Consider the following 15,990-nt stretch of genomic DNA (forward strand, 5'->3'; position numbering starts at 1 on the left):
AAAAATGTTCGCTAAGCTCCTGTGGTTGCTGCTGTCCTTATCTGCGGTCATGCTGAGTGAAGCTGTGGCCAAATGGGAGTTCAATTGTATTCACGAGGTGTTAACGTTTACATCTTATTATCTGCGCTCTCTTGGAGAAAGCAAAAATAACCACAGCTAGTGCTCTGCCAGAAACTGGTTTCTTGACCAACAATGTCGCTTCGGCAATGCGAGGCCGTGGTCATGGCCGTGGATGACAAGAGGCTTCGTATTCTTACGTGGCACATCTTTCATGGCCCTGTGGACTTTTTGCCGTATTAATCAGTTCAAACATTACTGATTATACCTTCCTATGAGTATCTAGAAAAAGAAGCAAAGCATAGGAACGATTTTGGTCTCACAAACCAAGACTGAGGTCTTAATCCAATCAGCTGGATCCCGACTGGGTTGGAGTTTTATAGGATTCTGTTTACTTCTCTTTGTTTTTCCCTTTTCCAACTTACAGCCCTCCAGGTCTTTGAGCTGAGAGTACGGTCTATTCCTGGGAGCCCTCCTCAGCTGGCTCTCGATCCTCCTTGCTCACCTCTCAGCACAGCAAATTTGTGAAACTGTTGTCTACTTTTGCATGATTTTCACGTGACGGTTTTTTTTAACCATTTGTCCTGCCATGATTCAGAATTCAGCAATACCTTGACGTGAAAACCAACGTTGTGTTCAAAGCCCCACAGATCACAAATGCTGCCAATATGACCCTGTGAAAGAATGCTCTGTCTGGGTAAATTGTGCTTCTCTCTTCCAGCCCATCCCGTGTCTACAGGGGGCCAGCTCACCTCTGTGTGCTCATCTGTCTGGGACCTCACCTGTGCTCACCCTCGTGACAGCAGGTGTTCTCAAATACCTTCATATGTATTCATTTTTGAGAGACAAAGAGAGACAGAGGGCGAGCAAGGGAGGGGCAGAGAGAGAGGGAGACAGAATCCGAAGCAGGCTCCGGGCTCCGAGCTGTCAGCACAGAGCCCGACTGGGGGCTCGAACTCACCAACCACAAGATCATGACCTGAGCCGAAGTCAGATGCTCAACCGACTGAGCCACCCAGGCGCCCCTCAAATACCTCCCAACAAAACGCTTTTAATCAGTTCTCTCCATTCGAGTCCCTACCAACAGGAAGGTGGCTGTGCTTCCTCTTTCATCCGACTTAGGAACCTAAAGATTTTGGTTTATTTCTTACATATCTCTGCATTAAAGATGGACTGCACTGCCAGTTAGTGGGTGACAGTGTTTCAAGGAATTCATCACGAGCCCCACCGTTGCTCTCTATTGAAATTTAAAATACAGTTTTTATCATTAGCTCAATATATTTTAGATTCAGTCACTTTTATTAATATATTTTAATTTTTACTTTTATTTACATTCTATATATTATGTCGTTATTGGTATATTTTTATTTAGTTATTATTTATTCAATTACCTACCTGTTAAAAGTCATTGGTTAATTTCGTTTTGCAGTAGGAAAACCCTATTTTAATTGTTGTAATTCTACAGGAACTTAAAATTCTAAATTCGTTTGTAAAGCCCTGGCGATTAACCTTAAATACCCTTGGGTGCATTTGACCATTTATCCTTGATAGGCCTAAATGTAGTTGCACTTAAATAATATCACACAAAACTTTTGATTTGGAAAACATTTGACATTTAGGAATGAATCTCTATTTCACATTAGGTTAATTTTTATGATTTTTTTCTTCTTAGGGTGATCAAAACGTACTTTGTTCCATTTCTGTATCTTTTTTTTTTTCAAACTGAGGAAGTCTTGATTTGGATATATATATTTGGTAGTCAAACACCGTAAAATCTTAGTTATTTTTAATCTAGTTGTCTTGAGCATTTATCATATAGTAGATTATCTTCCTCTACTGATATATGTATCCTGCCCTTTTAAATAGTTATACTTTTACATTCCGTTTTTCACCATATTATCTGGGTGATAGTTTTTAATGTCACTGTTAAGTAATAATGTAAGGGCAATCCTTTATATTTTTTTGTTAAACAGATTTCATATGTTTAATTTTTAATCATGATATTTCTTAATTTGAAATAAATGCTGATTCTATATATGTAAAGATATCATTATTTTTTAAGCTTATTTATTTATTTTGAAAGAGAGAGAGAGAGAGAGAGAGAGAGAGAGAGAGAATGTGAGCAAGGAAGGGACAGAGAGAGAGAGGGAGAGAGGGAGAGAATCCCAAGCAGGCTCCACACTGTCAGCTCAGAGCGCTATGCAGGGCTCGAACTCACAAACCTTGTGATCATGACCCAAGCTGGAATCAAGAGTTGGAGGCTTAACTGACTGAGCCATGCGGGCGCCCCAAGATCATTATTTTCTTATTTTACTTATTCCATTTCCTGTACCATTACTTTTATAAAGATTGGAATTACATTAAAAATGGTTTTGCATAGCTATTTATAAAATTAAATTATTTTTCTTCTTAACATAACCAACATAACCATCCCTTAGATGGGTTTCCATAAACCATAACAGGTTTACAAATAGGTTTTTGTGTGTAGTCCTGTCTTTGAAATTAAAAGGAAATGAAATGTTACATATTGGGATTTGTCATAAGACTTAAATTTTCAGAACTTCTGATAAAATTAAAACAGCACGTTATATTTTGGCAGAGAGAGAGAGAGAATGTCGGTTCCTAATTCCAACGGCTCTCATCAGTCCAAAATATATATTAATGTAGTGATTTCCTTTATTTTTGTCTTTCTGTTAATTTTACTTATATGGAAATCATCAACAAAGTGGAAAAATGGGGTTCCTTCAATAAATTCCATGGTTCTGTAATAACTGGAATTACAAGGTAATTCTAACAAAGAAGATTAAATCAGATCCTAGTTAAGGAAGAATTAGGATAGCTGAACCAATTACCGATTTTCAAATCTGAAGAGGAAGCCTCACACGGAGCCCTAGGGATGAGCTGCAGAGTTGCGGCAGCAACAGAAGGAAACCCTTGGCATCATTTTGATTCAGATCTTGGATTATCAACACGTTTGAGAAGGTAGGAGCGACGTGAAATGTGCCCCCCTCGATAGCTAACCGTGGTTGGCAATGCTGGTTAGTATGGACACGCCACCAGGCTGAGGGAGATAAAGACTCCGCAATTACAGGTTCCATGATGGAGAGTTCAGTAGGCACAGGCAACAACGACAGCGTAGAAACTAGACCCCCGGGGAACGCTGAAGAGAAAGTCACCGGTCAGTTCCACTAGGGGATTCTCAAAAGTTTTGGTGGTGGATATGGTTCTTGGAGACACAAAGACCCCTGCTTTGGACACATCACTGTCAGTCCCAGCTCATTGTGCTGTGGTCATCCTCTCTGTAGGACAATCATGTTTTACTACCTAATGGTAGAAGGCCAAATCAACCGTGTTTCTTGAGCCATTGCATTAATTTTTCTTCTTGTCTAGAAGTCTCTATCAAGTTTCAAAGTATCTATAAATCCTCTGAAAGAGGTCGCATAAGTTTCACCAGATTTGTAAAGAGGTATATGATTAAAAATTATTTATAAAAAAAAACACTTTGCTGTCTTTGAAATAAATGTCTTTCCTTAAGGTAGCAACATAGCAACATAATTCCTTCAAGATAGAATCTTCTACCTGGCAGATTTATCTATTCTTCCTCCCTCCCTCCCTTCCTTCCTTCCCTCCTTCCTTCCCTCCCTCCCTCTTTCCTTCCCTCCCTCCTTCCTTCCTTCCCTCCCTCCTTCCTTCCTTCCCTCCTTCCTTCCCTCCCTCCTTCCTTCCTTCCTTCCCTCCTTCCTTTCTTCCCTCCCTCCTTCCTTCCTTCCCTCCCTCCTTCCTTCCCTCCCTCCTTCCTTCCCTCCCTCCTTCCTTCCCTCCCTGCTTCCTTCCTTCCCTCCCTCCTTCCTTCCTTCCCTCCTTGCTTCCTTCCCTCCTTCCTTCCTTCCTTCCCTTCCTCCTTCCTTCCCTCCCTCCTTCCTTCCCGCCTTCCTTCCTTCCCTCCCTCCTTCCTTCCTTCCTTCCCTCCCTCCTTCCTTCCTTCCCTCCTTCCTTCCCTCCCTCCTTCCTTCCTTCCCTCCCTCCTTCCTTCCCTCCTTCCTTCCTTCCTTCCTTCCTTCCTTCCTTCCTTCCCTCCTTGTTTCCTTCCCTCCTTCCTTCCTTCCTTCCCTCCCTCCTTCCTTCCTTCCCTCCCTCCTTCCTTCCTTCCCTCCTTCCTTCCCTCCCTCCTTCCTTCCTTCCCTCCCTCCTTCCTTCCTTCCCTCCCTCCTTCCTTCCTTCCCTCCTTGTTTCCTTCCCTCCTTCCTTCCTTCCTTCCCTCCCTCCTTCCTTCCTTCCCTCCCTCCTTCCTTCCTTCCCTCCTTCCTTCCTTCCCTCCTTCCTTCCTTCCCTCCTTCCTTCCTTCCTTCCCTTATCTCTATCATTTCTTTACCTTATGAGTGTTGATTCAAGTATAGTTCCTACTTTTTTTAATTAAGATATGAGGGGTTCCTCAAAAAATACACAATGCAAATTGTATCCTCTTATACTTCCAAGTGGGCATTAATTGTATTCCACAGTCTTAAGTCAACATGATGTGAAACAGTCCGTTTTTACAGGCTTATCTTTCTCTTTCGGACTAAAAGCCTTAACATGGATTTCCTTCACCTGAATGCCCTTTACTTGGTAGTTGTCTGTGTCACTCGCTGCTCTTCTAGAATGACATGTTAGGCAGTCCTAGTTAAACCCACACTCTTATTCCTTTACAGCCTAAGGATTAATAACTTCAGTAATCCTGCTCCATAAGCAGCTAGTTTGATGTGACTGCAGTTATATCCTTTCATCTTTTTGAGCCTTCATGTTCAGACTCTGACTCTGTTTTGTGCAACATCATATTAATTTTTTTGGCTTTTCGTAACACAAATGACTGGTTCTGATAACACATAGTTAACATTAGTTTCTAAGAAGTTTGACATTACAAATCTTTTTGACAGATTTCAATTTTCCTTGTTTGAAGAATGGTCTTAAAAATAATGCAAAGAATTTAGGATTTGCGTTATTTAGAATTAATATTGTTGCCAAAATAGAAAATTTTAAAAAAATTTTAATGTTCATTTATTTTTGAGAGAGAGAGAGAGAGAGAGAGAGCACGAGCAAGGGAGGAGCAGAGAGAGAGTGAGACACAGAATCCAAAGCAGGCTCCAGGCTCTGAGCTGTCAGCACAGAGCCCGACTTGGGGCTCGAACCCACAAATTTCAAGATCATGACCTGAGCCGAAGTCGGGCACTCAGCTGACTGAGCCACTCAGGTGCCCCAAAAATAGACAATTTTTAAAACTTTGCTCAATGAATGCATTTCATTAAGAATATATTATTTAGTGGCACTTGGGTGACTCAGATGGTTAGTTAATCGACTTTTGGTTTTGGTTCAGGTCATGAGCTCACAGTTCGTAGGTCGGATACCCCCTTTGGGCTCTGCACTGACAACACGGAGCCTGCTTGGGATTCTCTTCTCTCTCTCTCTGCCCCTTCCTCTCTCATGCTCTCTCTCTCTCTCAAAACAAATAAACTTTTAAAAAAGAATATATTATCGCCTGATATTTTATTACATTTACTAAGTTAAGCATTATTTCAATTGTTTGACATAAAGCTTTATTTTTAAAAATAAATTTAAATCGTCATTAATGTTTCCAACATGTTTATCTTATAAGCGGCTTTATTGATATGATTCCCTATGATGACAAAATGAGTCATTTAAAAGAAAATACTTCTCGCATTTTCTACACTGAATCTTCATTTATAATTCAGGTTTCATAGAACATTCCTAGGTAAAAGTCATCATACTGTTTCCAACTGAGAAAGATTTTCACATCTGAGGAAACTTCAGCTGATTCCTTATCCTTCTAACTTGGGACAAGCTTGCAAGTGATTGAGGTTCTGGAGGTGCTCAGCCGGCAACCTCTGCTCTGGACCCCAGCCTATTTGCCACTCATATTTGCCACTCACTCGAGTGTATAGACATTAATCTAGAGTTGACAAGAAAACAGAAAGGGATTCGCAAAGTATAGGAGAAAACAAGGCATCTCTGCTCACCTTCTTTAAAACACCCTCATTGTCTTCAAAGGAAATCCAGACTTCTTTGATATTCATTTTATATGTGATTATTTATTATATTAATAACTGTCACATATTGAGCTCTAACTTCACGACCTTTGTGTTTTCATTTACTTTTCCAACAAATAGGTGTGGCTCATATGGTGATAGACTTTTTACATAGGATGGAAATTAGACACAGGGTAGTTAATAACTTGCCTGCTGAAATTCAGTAACAGTTACGGCCGGATTCAGACGGAGGTCTCATGACCGCACAGCTTGATCGTGTTATCATGCATCTACCTTGCAGCTCCAGAACACTCTGTAAACGAGCATCATTAAACTATTGTCTCTGAACGCAATGTGTTTCATTTTCGCGTCCCAGCTCTTACAGCACCGGGACTCACATTGGTAGATTACTGAAAGGATTTTGGAAAACAACGAATGATTAGTCTCCCCCTTTCTCACTGCATTTATCGAACCTACACATACGTGTGCTCATTTGTATACGTACATCACTGCGGCCTGAGCATGGCTACATTTTCTTATATTATTCGGACTTTTCTGTCGGATGAAAACGTTAAAAGTGACAAAGCTAGACCGTTTGTGCCAGAAGACAAAGGTCCATACAAAATATTGGTGGAATTTTACAGTTTTTTATAACAATCCATAAGAACTAGCAAAAAGCATAGTTCTGCCAACTTTTCAGTATGGATTTTTTTTATTGATTAATAAAAGATTCTTAGGAAACTGTTCTGTGTCTCCAAACCCATCCTGATTTTAGCTGAAGACACTGGTAGTTTTAGACACTTTCTTTAGCTGATTCCTCACCAAAACAAGAAGTATTCTGAAATGACTATAGTAATGTAAGAAAGATATGTTTTTGTGTGTGTGTTTGTGTGTGTCCCTACTGAAATCACATAAATCTTCCAAAACTTTCTTTTCTTGTGTATTTCAAATGACACACATGTTGCCAGTAAGTTTTGTACATGAGCCGTTTGATGATTTTCCAACTTTGTGCATCCTATCCATTGCATTTCCTGTTAGTTCACATTTATCGGTAGGACGAAGGGAACTGAAAACTAACAACAAGGAAAAATAAACTAAATCAGGAAAATAATTTCTAAATGAAAAGCCTGTGTTTAGTGTGATATGAGATTATACCACACAGAGTTAGCATTCGTTAAGTTTCTCTCTCCAACCGATGCAAAATAAAAACTGGTTTTAATTAGCAAAGTTTCTGTTGAACCAAAGACTTTGTGTGTTATGAGTTCATTTGTCTAAAAGCCGATACTCCTTTCCAGTTGGAGTCTACAGTTCGTTAACATGACCTAATACAGACGAAATTCTTTCTCCGAAGATTTATTTTAAAATGTTACAAAATGTCACTCATGAAATTCTCTTCAAGTAAACGTAAAAAGAAGTGAAGTGAAAAATTAAATTACAAAAAGTTATTCTATGTTCTCGATAGACTGTGCATGGACACACAGGCTTCCTGTTTCTCATAAGTGAGAAAATCATTAGAAGAAAATCTGTTTGGACCATGTGTACACATCAAATTTGGAAGACTTTTGATAGCCAACATTTTTAGAAATTTGTAGTTGATGTTTGATACGCAGTGGGATTCTAGTATGCCAGTTGGGAATATCAGTATATATTAACTCAGGAAGAATAGATTCTCATAAAATTCGGGGGCTTTTGTGTAACTTTGTTGATTGCTCACTTTTATTTATTTATCATTGCAGATTAAAAAAATCAACAGAAACTTTCCCGTAAACCAGCAGGTAAGATGGAAACATACTTGGAGAGACAAATTACATATTACTTCCAGGTTATCTTTGATAGAAAATAGTTTTGATTGCATTTAATTTTTATGTGGAAATAATTGGCACTGTTGTTTGCTCTCTAGGAAAACACATAATTTATTAGATTTTTTCACATTATGTAATATATCTGTTTCTCTAATCATATTAAAAACAGTTTTAAAGAATTATTTTCTGCAGGGCCCCTGGGTGGCTCAGTTGGTTAAGCATCCGACTTCGGCTCAGGTCATGATCTCACCATTTGTGGGTTCGAGCCCCGCGTTGGGCTCTGTGCTGACAGCTTGGAGCTCGGAGCCCAGAGCCTGCTTCAGATTCTGCGTCTCCCTCTCTCTCTGCCTCTTCCTCATTCGCACTCTGTCTCTCTCTCAAAAATAAATAAAGATTACCAAAAAAAAACCCTAAAAAATAATATTTTATCTAAGTAAACTAAGTCAAAGCTATATTTGACAAAATACATATATTTATTTGAATATAATGTTGAAGAACTAAGGGAGCTATTTATCATAAGATAGTTTGTATCTTATTTGGGAGACCTATGTTTGATCTAAAAGTTAGAAGAAATTTTCAAAATTGGCTGATGTACTTTACATGAGTCTAAATTAATGCATAGAATGAAAATAATGTCTGATTAATCCAGCCGAGAATTTAGTGGATTTATTAGACTGATAATTGATTATCGGATAAAATAATTGATTGTAGAAAATAATAACTGATTCCAGTTACAGTTTTATTAAGCTGAACTTAACGTTTTTATTGCCTTCATAAACATTATAAAAACATTCATTTGAATGAGAAGAGTCGGTGTAGGCTGAGTTCTGGACTCATGCAAGTCAGTGGTGCATCGGGTTTTTGTGATGTTAGAGCAACAGAGGCCAGCCGTGACTTTCTCACTCTTGATACAAAGTCAATGTGCAACCTTTGATCAAAATCTAAACATGTAGAGGCACCTGGGTGACTCAATCGATTGAGCGCCGGACTTGATTTTCGCTCGAGTCATGATTCCTGGGTTGTGGGATAGAGCCCCTCGTGGGGCCCCATGCTGAGCATGGAGCCTCATTCAGATTCTCTCTCTCTTTCCCTCTGCCACTCCCACCTGCTAGCATGCCCTAATTCTCAAGTGTGTGTGTGTGTGTGTGTGTATGTAGATCTCTACATATATATATATATATATATATATATATATATACGTTATTTACGTATCTATATGTGTATCAATATCTGCATTATCTATTTGTAAATGGTAAGCCAATCACCGGTTAATTTCAATAGTAAAAATTTTAAATAATCCCAGCTTATAAAAATTAAGTTACTTCTCTTATCTAAACCTCAGTGCCCTCATATTTTTGCAGATTAAATAACAAATGTAAAATTCTCCATGTATGCCACTATTATCATTAATGTGTTAACATTTTAAACGTGTTCTTTAGAATATAGAATTTATGTTCTTGTATAAATTGTATTATTGATGATGCCACTAGCCCAGACCAGCCTGCAGAGTTCTGTGTGACTGAAATACTAATGAAAACAGCTCTGGAGAGCCCAGTGTATCTACAGTGCTCTGAGCCATGCCGATGATTTAGGTGGTGACAAAGATTGGAGAGGTGTACGTGTCACGTGTCTCACCACGTCCATCCCAAGCCGTGGTTACGTCTGAGGCCCTTGTTTGTGGTGCAGAGAATAGGGCTGTAGCCCAGAGTTCCTGATGGCCTCGAGCTGGGTATCACTGATATTCCCTCTGTGGCTCCCATTCCATCCCAGGTGCTTCTGAGGCCGGTAGAACATTACTTAGGAAATGCAGTTTTTCATAGGGGTGCAGTGGAGGAAAACTTCATTAACGAGGAATTATTCAAATAGAAAGGAGCATCAGCCATTGGGGAAAGTTGTATTGCCCATCAGTAAACCTAGTCGTTTTTATAGTCAGATACATAAAATGTAGATCTATTCACTTGGGGAATTCTTGCCAAAAATATAAGTGATGAATGTTTCTTTAAGAATGACTCTAATATCTGTGTTACCATCGCTCCTTGCCCTCTCTAACCTCGACATGTGAATTGTTAATAATTAGTATAATTTATGTTACTATAAATATTTCATAACCCTAATAACCTCACTGCTATTCTCTATGATGACAACTACATTTCACACTCCCTACATTTTCCCTTCAATGACCTGTGGCATTTTTTGCCACCTCTGCATTTATCTAGGATTTGAATAATAGTAAAGTAAATAAGAATCTGAAAAAACCTTACATATAGAATAAATAATAAAAAGTGTTCAATATCCCAACACATGCACATATATAATAAATGTAGGTAAGCATTAGCATTCATAGCTTTTTATTTGCTAAACTTTTAATATTATTATACCAAGATTTTATTTCAAATCTCTTCCATCTCACTTTTTTAAAAATCATAATGAATTCTTCTTGGCATTTTAAAAACTGAAAGCAAGAGTTAATAGATTTTTCCCTTACTATTTTCCATCATGGAAATGAAGACTTTCAGGAAATTGGATTCATTTATAGTTCAATATTCATATATCCACACCATAGGAAAACTCACCTGCATAGCATGATAGCAATGCATTAGGGGACCCAGGTACATTCTCTACTTCATAAAATAGGAGTAAGAGCCAGTTTATAATGAATTAAAATTTGAAAACACATACAGTCTCATTTCTCCTCCAGATTTAGTATTCAAACAGCACCCTTATCTTGGACTAAGCCACAATGTGTTGCTTTAATCTTAAATTTTTTTCTGACTTAATTTTCATGTAAAGTTCTCTAAAGCTTAGATTACATATATTTACCCATATGCTTTTGAGGAAATAATTTAGAGATATGTTAAAATAGTCAACTGTTATACAATGAAAATCAAGTATCCTCATGCCCCTGACACATATCTAGGTCTTTAAGGAAAAAAAGAACAAAAAAAAACCCCACAAAGATGTCACCCACTGGAGCACAAGTCTACTGCCTCCTGTGGGATTCTGTTTTTTAAATTGTGCTACCTATGTGGTACAGCTAACCCAATGGGAGAAATTAGAATAAAAGTGAAACATAAAGGGGACCAAGAGATATCACTATTTTCCAACAGGGCCAGGTGTTAGAGCTTAGCTCTGTAGGGAAATTCCCACCATCCAGAATGCATGAGACTTTCAGTGAAACCACTCTCATTAAAGAAGAGATTTGAGTCCAATATTGCAAATTATTGAGAAAATAGACCATAACAGGGGAAAGCATAATTTAGAGATTAAAAAAATCCAAAATTAGTTTTGATTATCATGTCCTTTTTAAATAAAGAAATGGAAATTATAAGTCAAGAACAGGATATGGTGTTAAAAATGTGGATTTGCAGAAGAATCAAATAGGAGTTCAAAAGTTTAAAAAAATAGTGTATTTAAAATTAAAATCAGTTAACCAATTGAATAATAGAATAGAAGATGAAGGTAAAATATGTCATTGAAAGTATATATCTGAGAATGTCAGTACACATAGAAAAGGGTGAAAAACATAAATGTTAATGTAAGACATAAACTTTAGAATAAGAAGCTAAAAGAATATCTTCAGAAAGACTGGGGAAAACGTGTGAGAGGCAATGTATGAAGACAGATGATGGTTAAGAGTTCTTATAAGTCTTCAGATTAAAGAATCCAACTAACCCCTGAGCAAGGTAAATAGAAACAAATCCACACCAACAAAGGATCTGGAATGACCTCAATATCCAGTCAGTGGAATACGGGCACCATTAAAAGGATAAACGAGCTCTGTTAGTACTGGTGTCAAAGGCCATCCAAGTAAGTTTATGAAGCAATAGCAAAGTGAAGAATAGGGAATAAAGTAATCACGGTGTTTTAATAAAGGGGTTAGAATGATACATACACATATTCTTATACAGGCATAAACACATCTTGAGAAGACGCACAAGAATCTGGTAAAGGTGTTTGCCTCTGAGAAGTATTACAGCCCAGTCTGCTTTCCCACTGTGAGGATTTCATTCCCAAGCCTCTGTGCTCAACTCTTATGCCTTTCCCTGGAGAACCCTCTCATTTCCATTTCTGCTCATTTTGTTGATTGAAGTTCCCTATTCAGTTCCTGCAACAAGGAATTGCGTTTTCTTTTGTTTTGTCTTGAGCTCAGATGTGTGGTAATTCTGTTCTTCCCAATTATGCAAATTCTATTTTGCATTTCTACCTATTGGAATCAGCCCAGCCTCCCTTATTTATTCCACATTCTCTGGCTTTTGGTCTTTACTATTGGAATAACTGGAAAAACGCATGTGCTTGCCATTTAAGACGTAACATTGGCATATACTTTTAGATGCCTGTCTTTAAATTTTGAATATGTTTCTCTTTTCTTCCTATTTTATTTATGTATAAGTACAGCATACTCCACTCATGAAGGAAATCTACTTTTCGTATGTCTACATTGCCTAAGTTAAAAAGAAATTTTTATGGCTCATGGGATTTGTGTTGTACTTAGACTTTTTTTTCATTTCAAGATTAACAAAAGTTAAAAAAATGCTTCACTGTTTATGTCTAGACATTTTAGGTTTTTATTTTTACACTTACACAACCAGCTTCTATGGACTTTAAGCATTTCTTTCTTATTGCATTTATCACGTTTTATGGTATTCTCTATTAACTCTTCGTCCTTCTCTCAGCCCAGACTCAACTGTAAACTCCTAAAGATAAAAGTATTATTGTTATATCCTTATCTCCTACAACAGTGCCTTACATATCATGATTCTGGTAGAGACCTCATATAAAGAAGAAATGCAATTAAATCTGAGAGTTCCTCAACGTGTAAAGCTTTCTCTTTTCAAAAGAAGCTCAAAGAAAAATACAGGGCACAGGCAGGGAGAAAATATTTGCAAATCATATCGAATAAAGGACTTAAATCCAGAATATATTTTTTTAACAAATGAAAACTGAATATTTAAGAAATCAAACAATTCAATGAAAGAAAATGTGCCCAGATTTGAAAAGACACTTCACTAGAGAAGTATGTGAATATCAAATAAGTGCATGAAAAAATATTCAACCTTAAAGAACATGCAGATGAAAAACACCATGAAATACCACTACGCATACACGAGAATGGCTAATTATAACTAAGTGCTGGCAAGGAGGAATTGTTATACACTAGAATTGTTATACACTGCTGGTGGGAATACAAAATGGCACAACCACTTTGGAAGACAGTCTGACAGTTACTAAGAAGTTAAATCTACACCTACCATACGATCCAGCCAGTCCGCTCCTAGGAAATGAAGGCATGTGTTCATGCAGACTGGTTCACAAATGTTCATAGCAGCTTTATATATGAATAGCCCCAAACTGGAAACAACTCAAATTCCAACAGGTGGCTGGACACACAATGTCGTATTTATACAATGCAATGTTACTTAGCAGTAAAAAGGAACACACTCCTGGTACATGCTACAGCATAGATGAATCTCAAGATTATCCTGCTCAGTGAGAGTAACCAGGCACCCTTCCCCTCAAAAATAGAGTGTAGGCTGCATGCTTCTATTAGATAATACTCTAGGGATTGCAAACTGAGGTACAAAATCAGAAAGCAAATCAGCAGCTGCCTAGGAAATGGGAAGAGTGGGTGGCAACAGAAAGGGATTGGAAAGCAGCATGAGGGAACTTTGGGGTGATGTATATTTTCATTCTGTTGATTGTAGTGAAGGTTTTATGAGTGCATGCGTGCGGCACAACTTTTTAAACCTTACCTTTTAAATATGTGCCATTTATTTATGCTCTTATACCTCAATAAACTCAAAACCATTTTTATTATTAAAATGTCTGGGAATCAAATAAGTTAGGAATTGTATTAAACCAAAGCCATTGGGATTTGGTTTAATCTCAATAGTCTAGATTTGAAATTACACTTGTGTATCCCTTAGTTCACTTTTTGTGAGGAGTAACTTTCTCATTTCCTTGATGCACCTATAACGCAATCATCTGTTTTCTCTATTATGATTTGGATCAGGTTTGTTTATTTTAAAAAATGCGCTGAAATTCAGCTTCAATTGATACTGAAAAGCATGGGAAGGGGCAGCAGTGGTCTTGCTGTTAAGTGTCTGTTAAGCAATGATACTCAGCTAGGTGCAAAATTTACTCAATTCATTAGATTTTACTCAATTCATTAGATAATTTACTCAATTCATTAGAGATCTTTTAAACAAGCAGACCTATGTCACACTGCTGTATATACCTAAATCCTTTAGGTAATAATTTATTGTATTTATCATTTTTAATCATCATTAACTAAAATTCCTCTTTTGTAGCGTGCCTCATTATTCTCACAAAAATAACATTTTACAGTGACTATCTTCTGTAATTACCTAGGAGAAAGTTTATAGAGGATGATATTTTACCTCTTTCTATAAACCACAAATGTTCTTAATGACATCTGGAATGGTCAATCCTTTCCAGGAAGTTTTCAATTACTTTGCCCAGATCCATCAGAGGAATCACTGTCTATGGCAACTATAGCCTTATGAAATGTGGTTTCCTAAATAATAAGACCTGAAAGTCCAAATTACTCCTTGACCCACGGGGCTGCGGAACGGATGTTGTGTTAGCAGACATGCTAACGACATTAATGTCATTCTACGTCTCCATCAGAGCTCTTGGGTGACCAGATACATTGTCAATGAGCAGTAATATTTTGAAAGGAATATCTTTCCCCGAGAAGGAGGCCCCAACAGTGAGTGTATAATAGTCAGTAAACCACGTTGTAAACAGATGTGCTATCATCCAACCTTTGTTGGGACACTGATGGAGCACAGGCAGAATAGCTTTAGCATAATTCTTGAGGGGCCCTAGGATAGTCACAATGGAAATGAGCTTCAGCTTAAAGTCCCCAGCTACATTAAGCCCCTAACGGGAGGGTCAGCCTGTCCTTTGAAGCTCTGAAGCAAGACACTGACTTGTCCTCTTTAGCTGTAAAACTCCTAGATGGCATCTTCGTCCAATATAAGACTGTCTTAACTTCACTGAAAATCTGTTATTTAGTGGAGGCACCTTCATTGATGATCTTAGCTGGTCTTCTGGATAACTTGCTGCACCTTCTGTGTCACCACCTGCCACCTCACCTTGCATGCCGATACCGTGGACACAGCTCAAACCTCCTTAAACCTCATGAACCAATCTCGGCTACCTACAGACTTTTCTTCGGTGGCCTCCTCACCTCTGTCACTTCATAGGACTGAAGAGAGTTAGGACCTTGCCCTGGATCAAGATTTGGCTTAAGAAAATGCGCTGGCTGGTTTGATCTTTTTGTTCAGACCATTACAACGTTCTCCATATCAGCAGTGAGGCTGTGCCACTTTCTTATAATTTGTGTGTTCACTGGAGCGGCACTTTTCATTTCCTCCGAGAACTTTTCCTTTGCGTTCACAAGTTGGCTGTTTGGCAAAAGAGACGCAGCTTTTGGCCTATCCCGGTTTTGACGTGCCTTCACCACTAAAGCTTAAGTATTTGTGGCTTTTGATTTAATAGAGGCCACTGTAAGGTTATTGATTGGCCTAGTTTTAAGATTGCTGTGTTTCAGGGACAAGGAAGACTTGGAAAAAAGGAAGAGAGATGGGGGAACGGCCCTGGCCAGTGGAGCGCTCAGAACACCAACGTCGATTGATTGAGTTCTCCAGCTTATATGGAGACAGTTCATGGTGCCCCGAAACAATTACAATAGTGACATCAGAGGTCGTTTATCACAGATCACCATAACAAATATAATAGTAATGAAAAAGTTTGAAATATTGCAAGAACTACCCACTTTTTAATGTTTATTTTTGAGAGAGAGAGACAGAGACAGAGACAGAGACAGAGACAGAGCATGAGTGGGGAAGGGGCAGAGAGAGAGGGAGACACAGAATCTGAAGCAGGCTCCAGGCTCTGAGCTGTTAGCACACAGCCCGACATGGGGCTCAAACCCACGAACCATGGGATCATGACCTGAGCAGAAGTTGGACGCTTAACCAACTGAGCCACCCAGGTGTCTCCAGTTTTTTTCATTTTAGAGAAAGAGTGTGTGTAAGCAGGGGAGGGGGACAGAAGGACAGAGAGGGAGAGAGAGAGAGAGAGAG

At 38.4% G+C, this 15,990-nt stretch overlaps 1 protein-coding gene across 2 annotated transcripts in view; it reads left to right on the forward strand.

Moving 5' to 3' along the window:
* SNTG1 (syntrophin gamma 1) overlaps nucleotides 1–15,990 on the forward strand; it is a 564,850-nt gene that overhangs the window by 404,446 nt on the left and 144,414 nt on the right. For both annotated transcript variants that reach the window (XM_042973560.1, XM_042973561.1), the window contains exon 12: nucleotides 7,814–7,852. In XM_042973560.1, coding sequence (XP_042829494.1) covers nucleotides 7,814–7,852 — 39 coding nt within the window. The remainder of the gene's footprint in view (nucleotides 1–7,813; nucleotides 7,853–15,990) is intronic.

This window comes from Panthera tigris, chromosome F2, assembly GCF_018350195.1.
Source record: "Panthera tigris isolate Pti1 chromosome F2, P.tigris_Pti1_mat1.1, whole genome shotgun sequence".
NCBI lineage: Eukaryota > Metazoa > Chordata > Mammalia > Carnivora > Felidae > Panthera > Panthera tigris.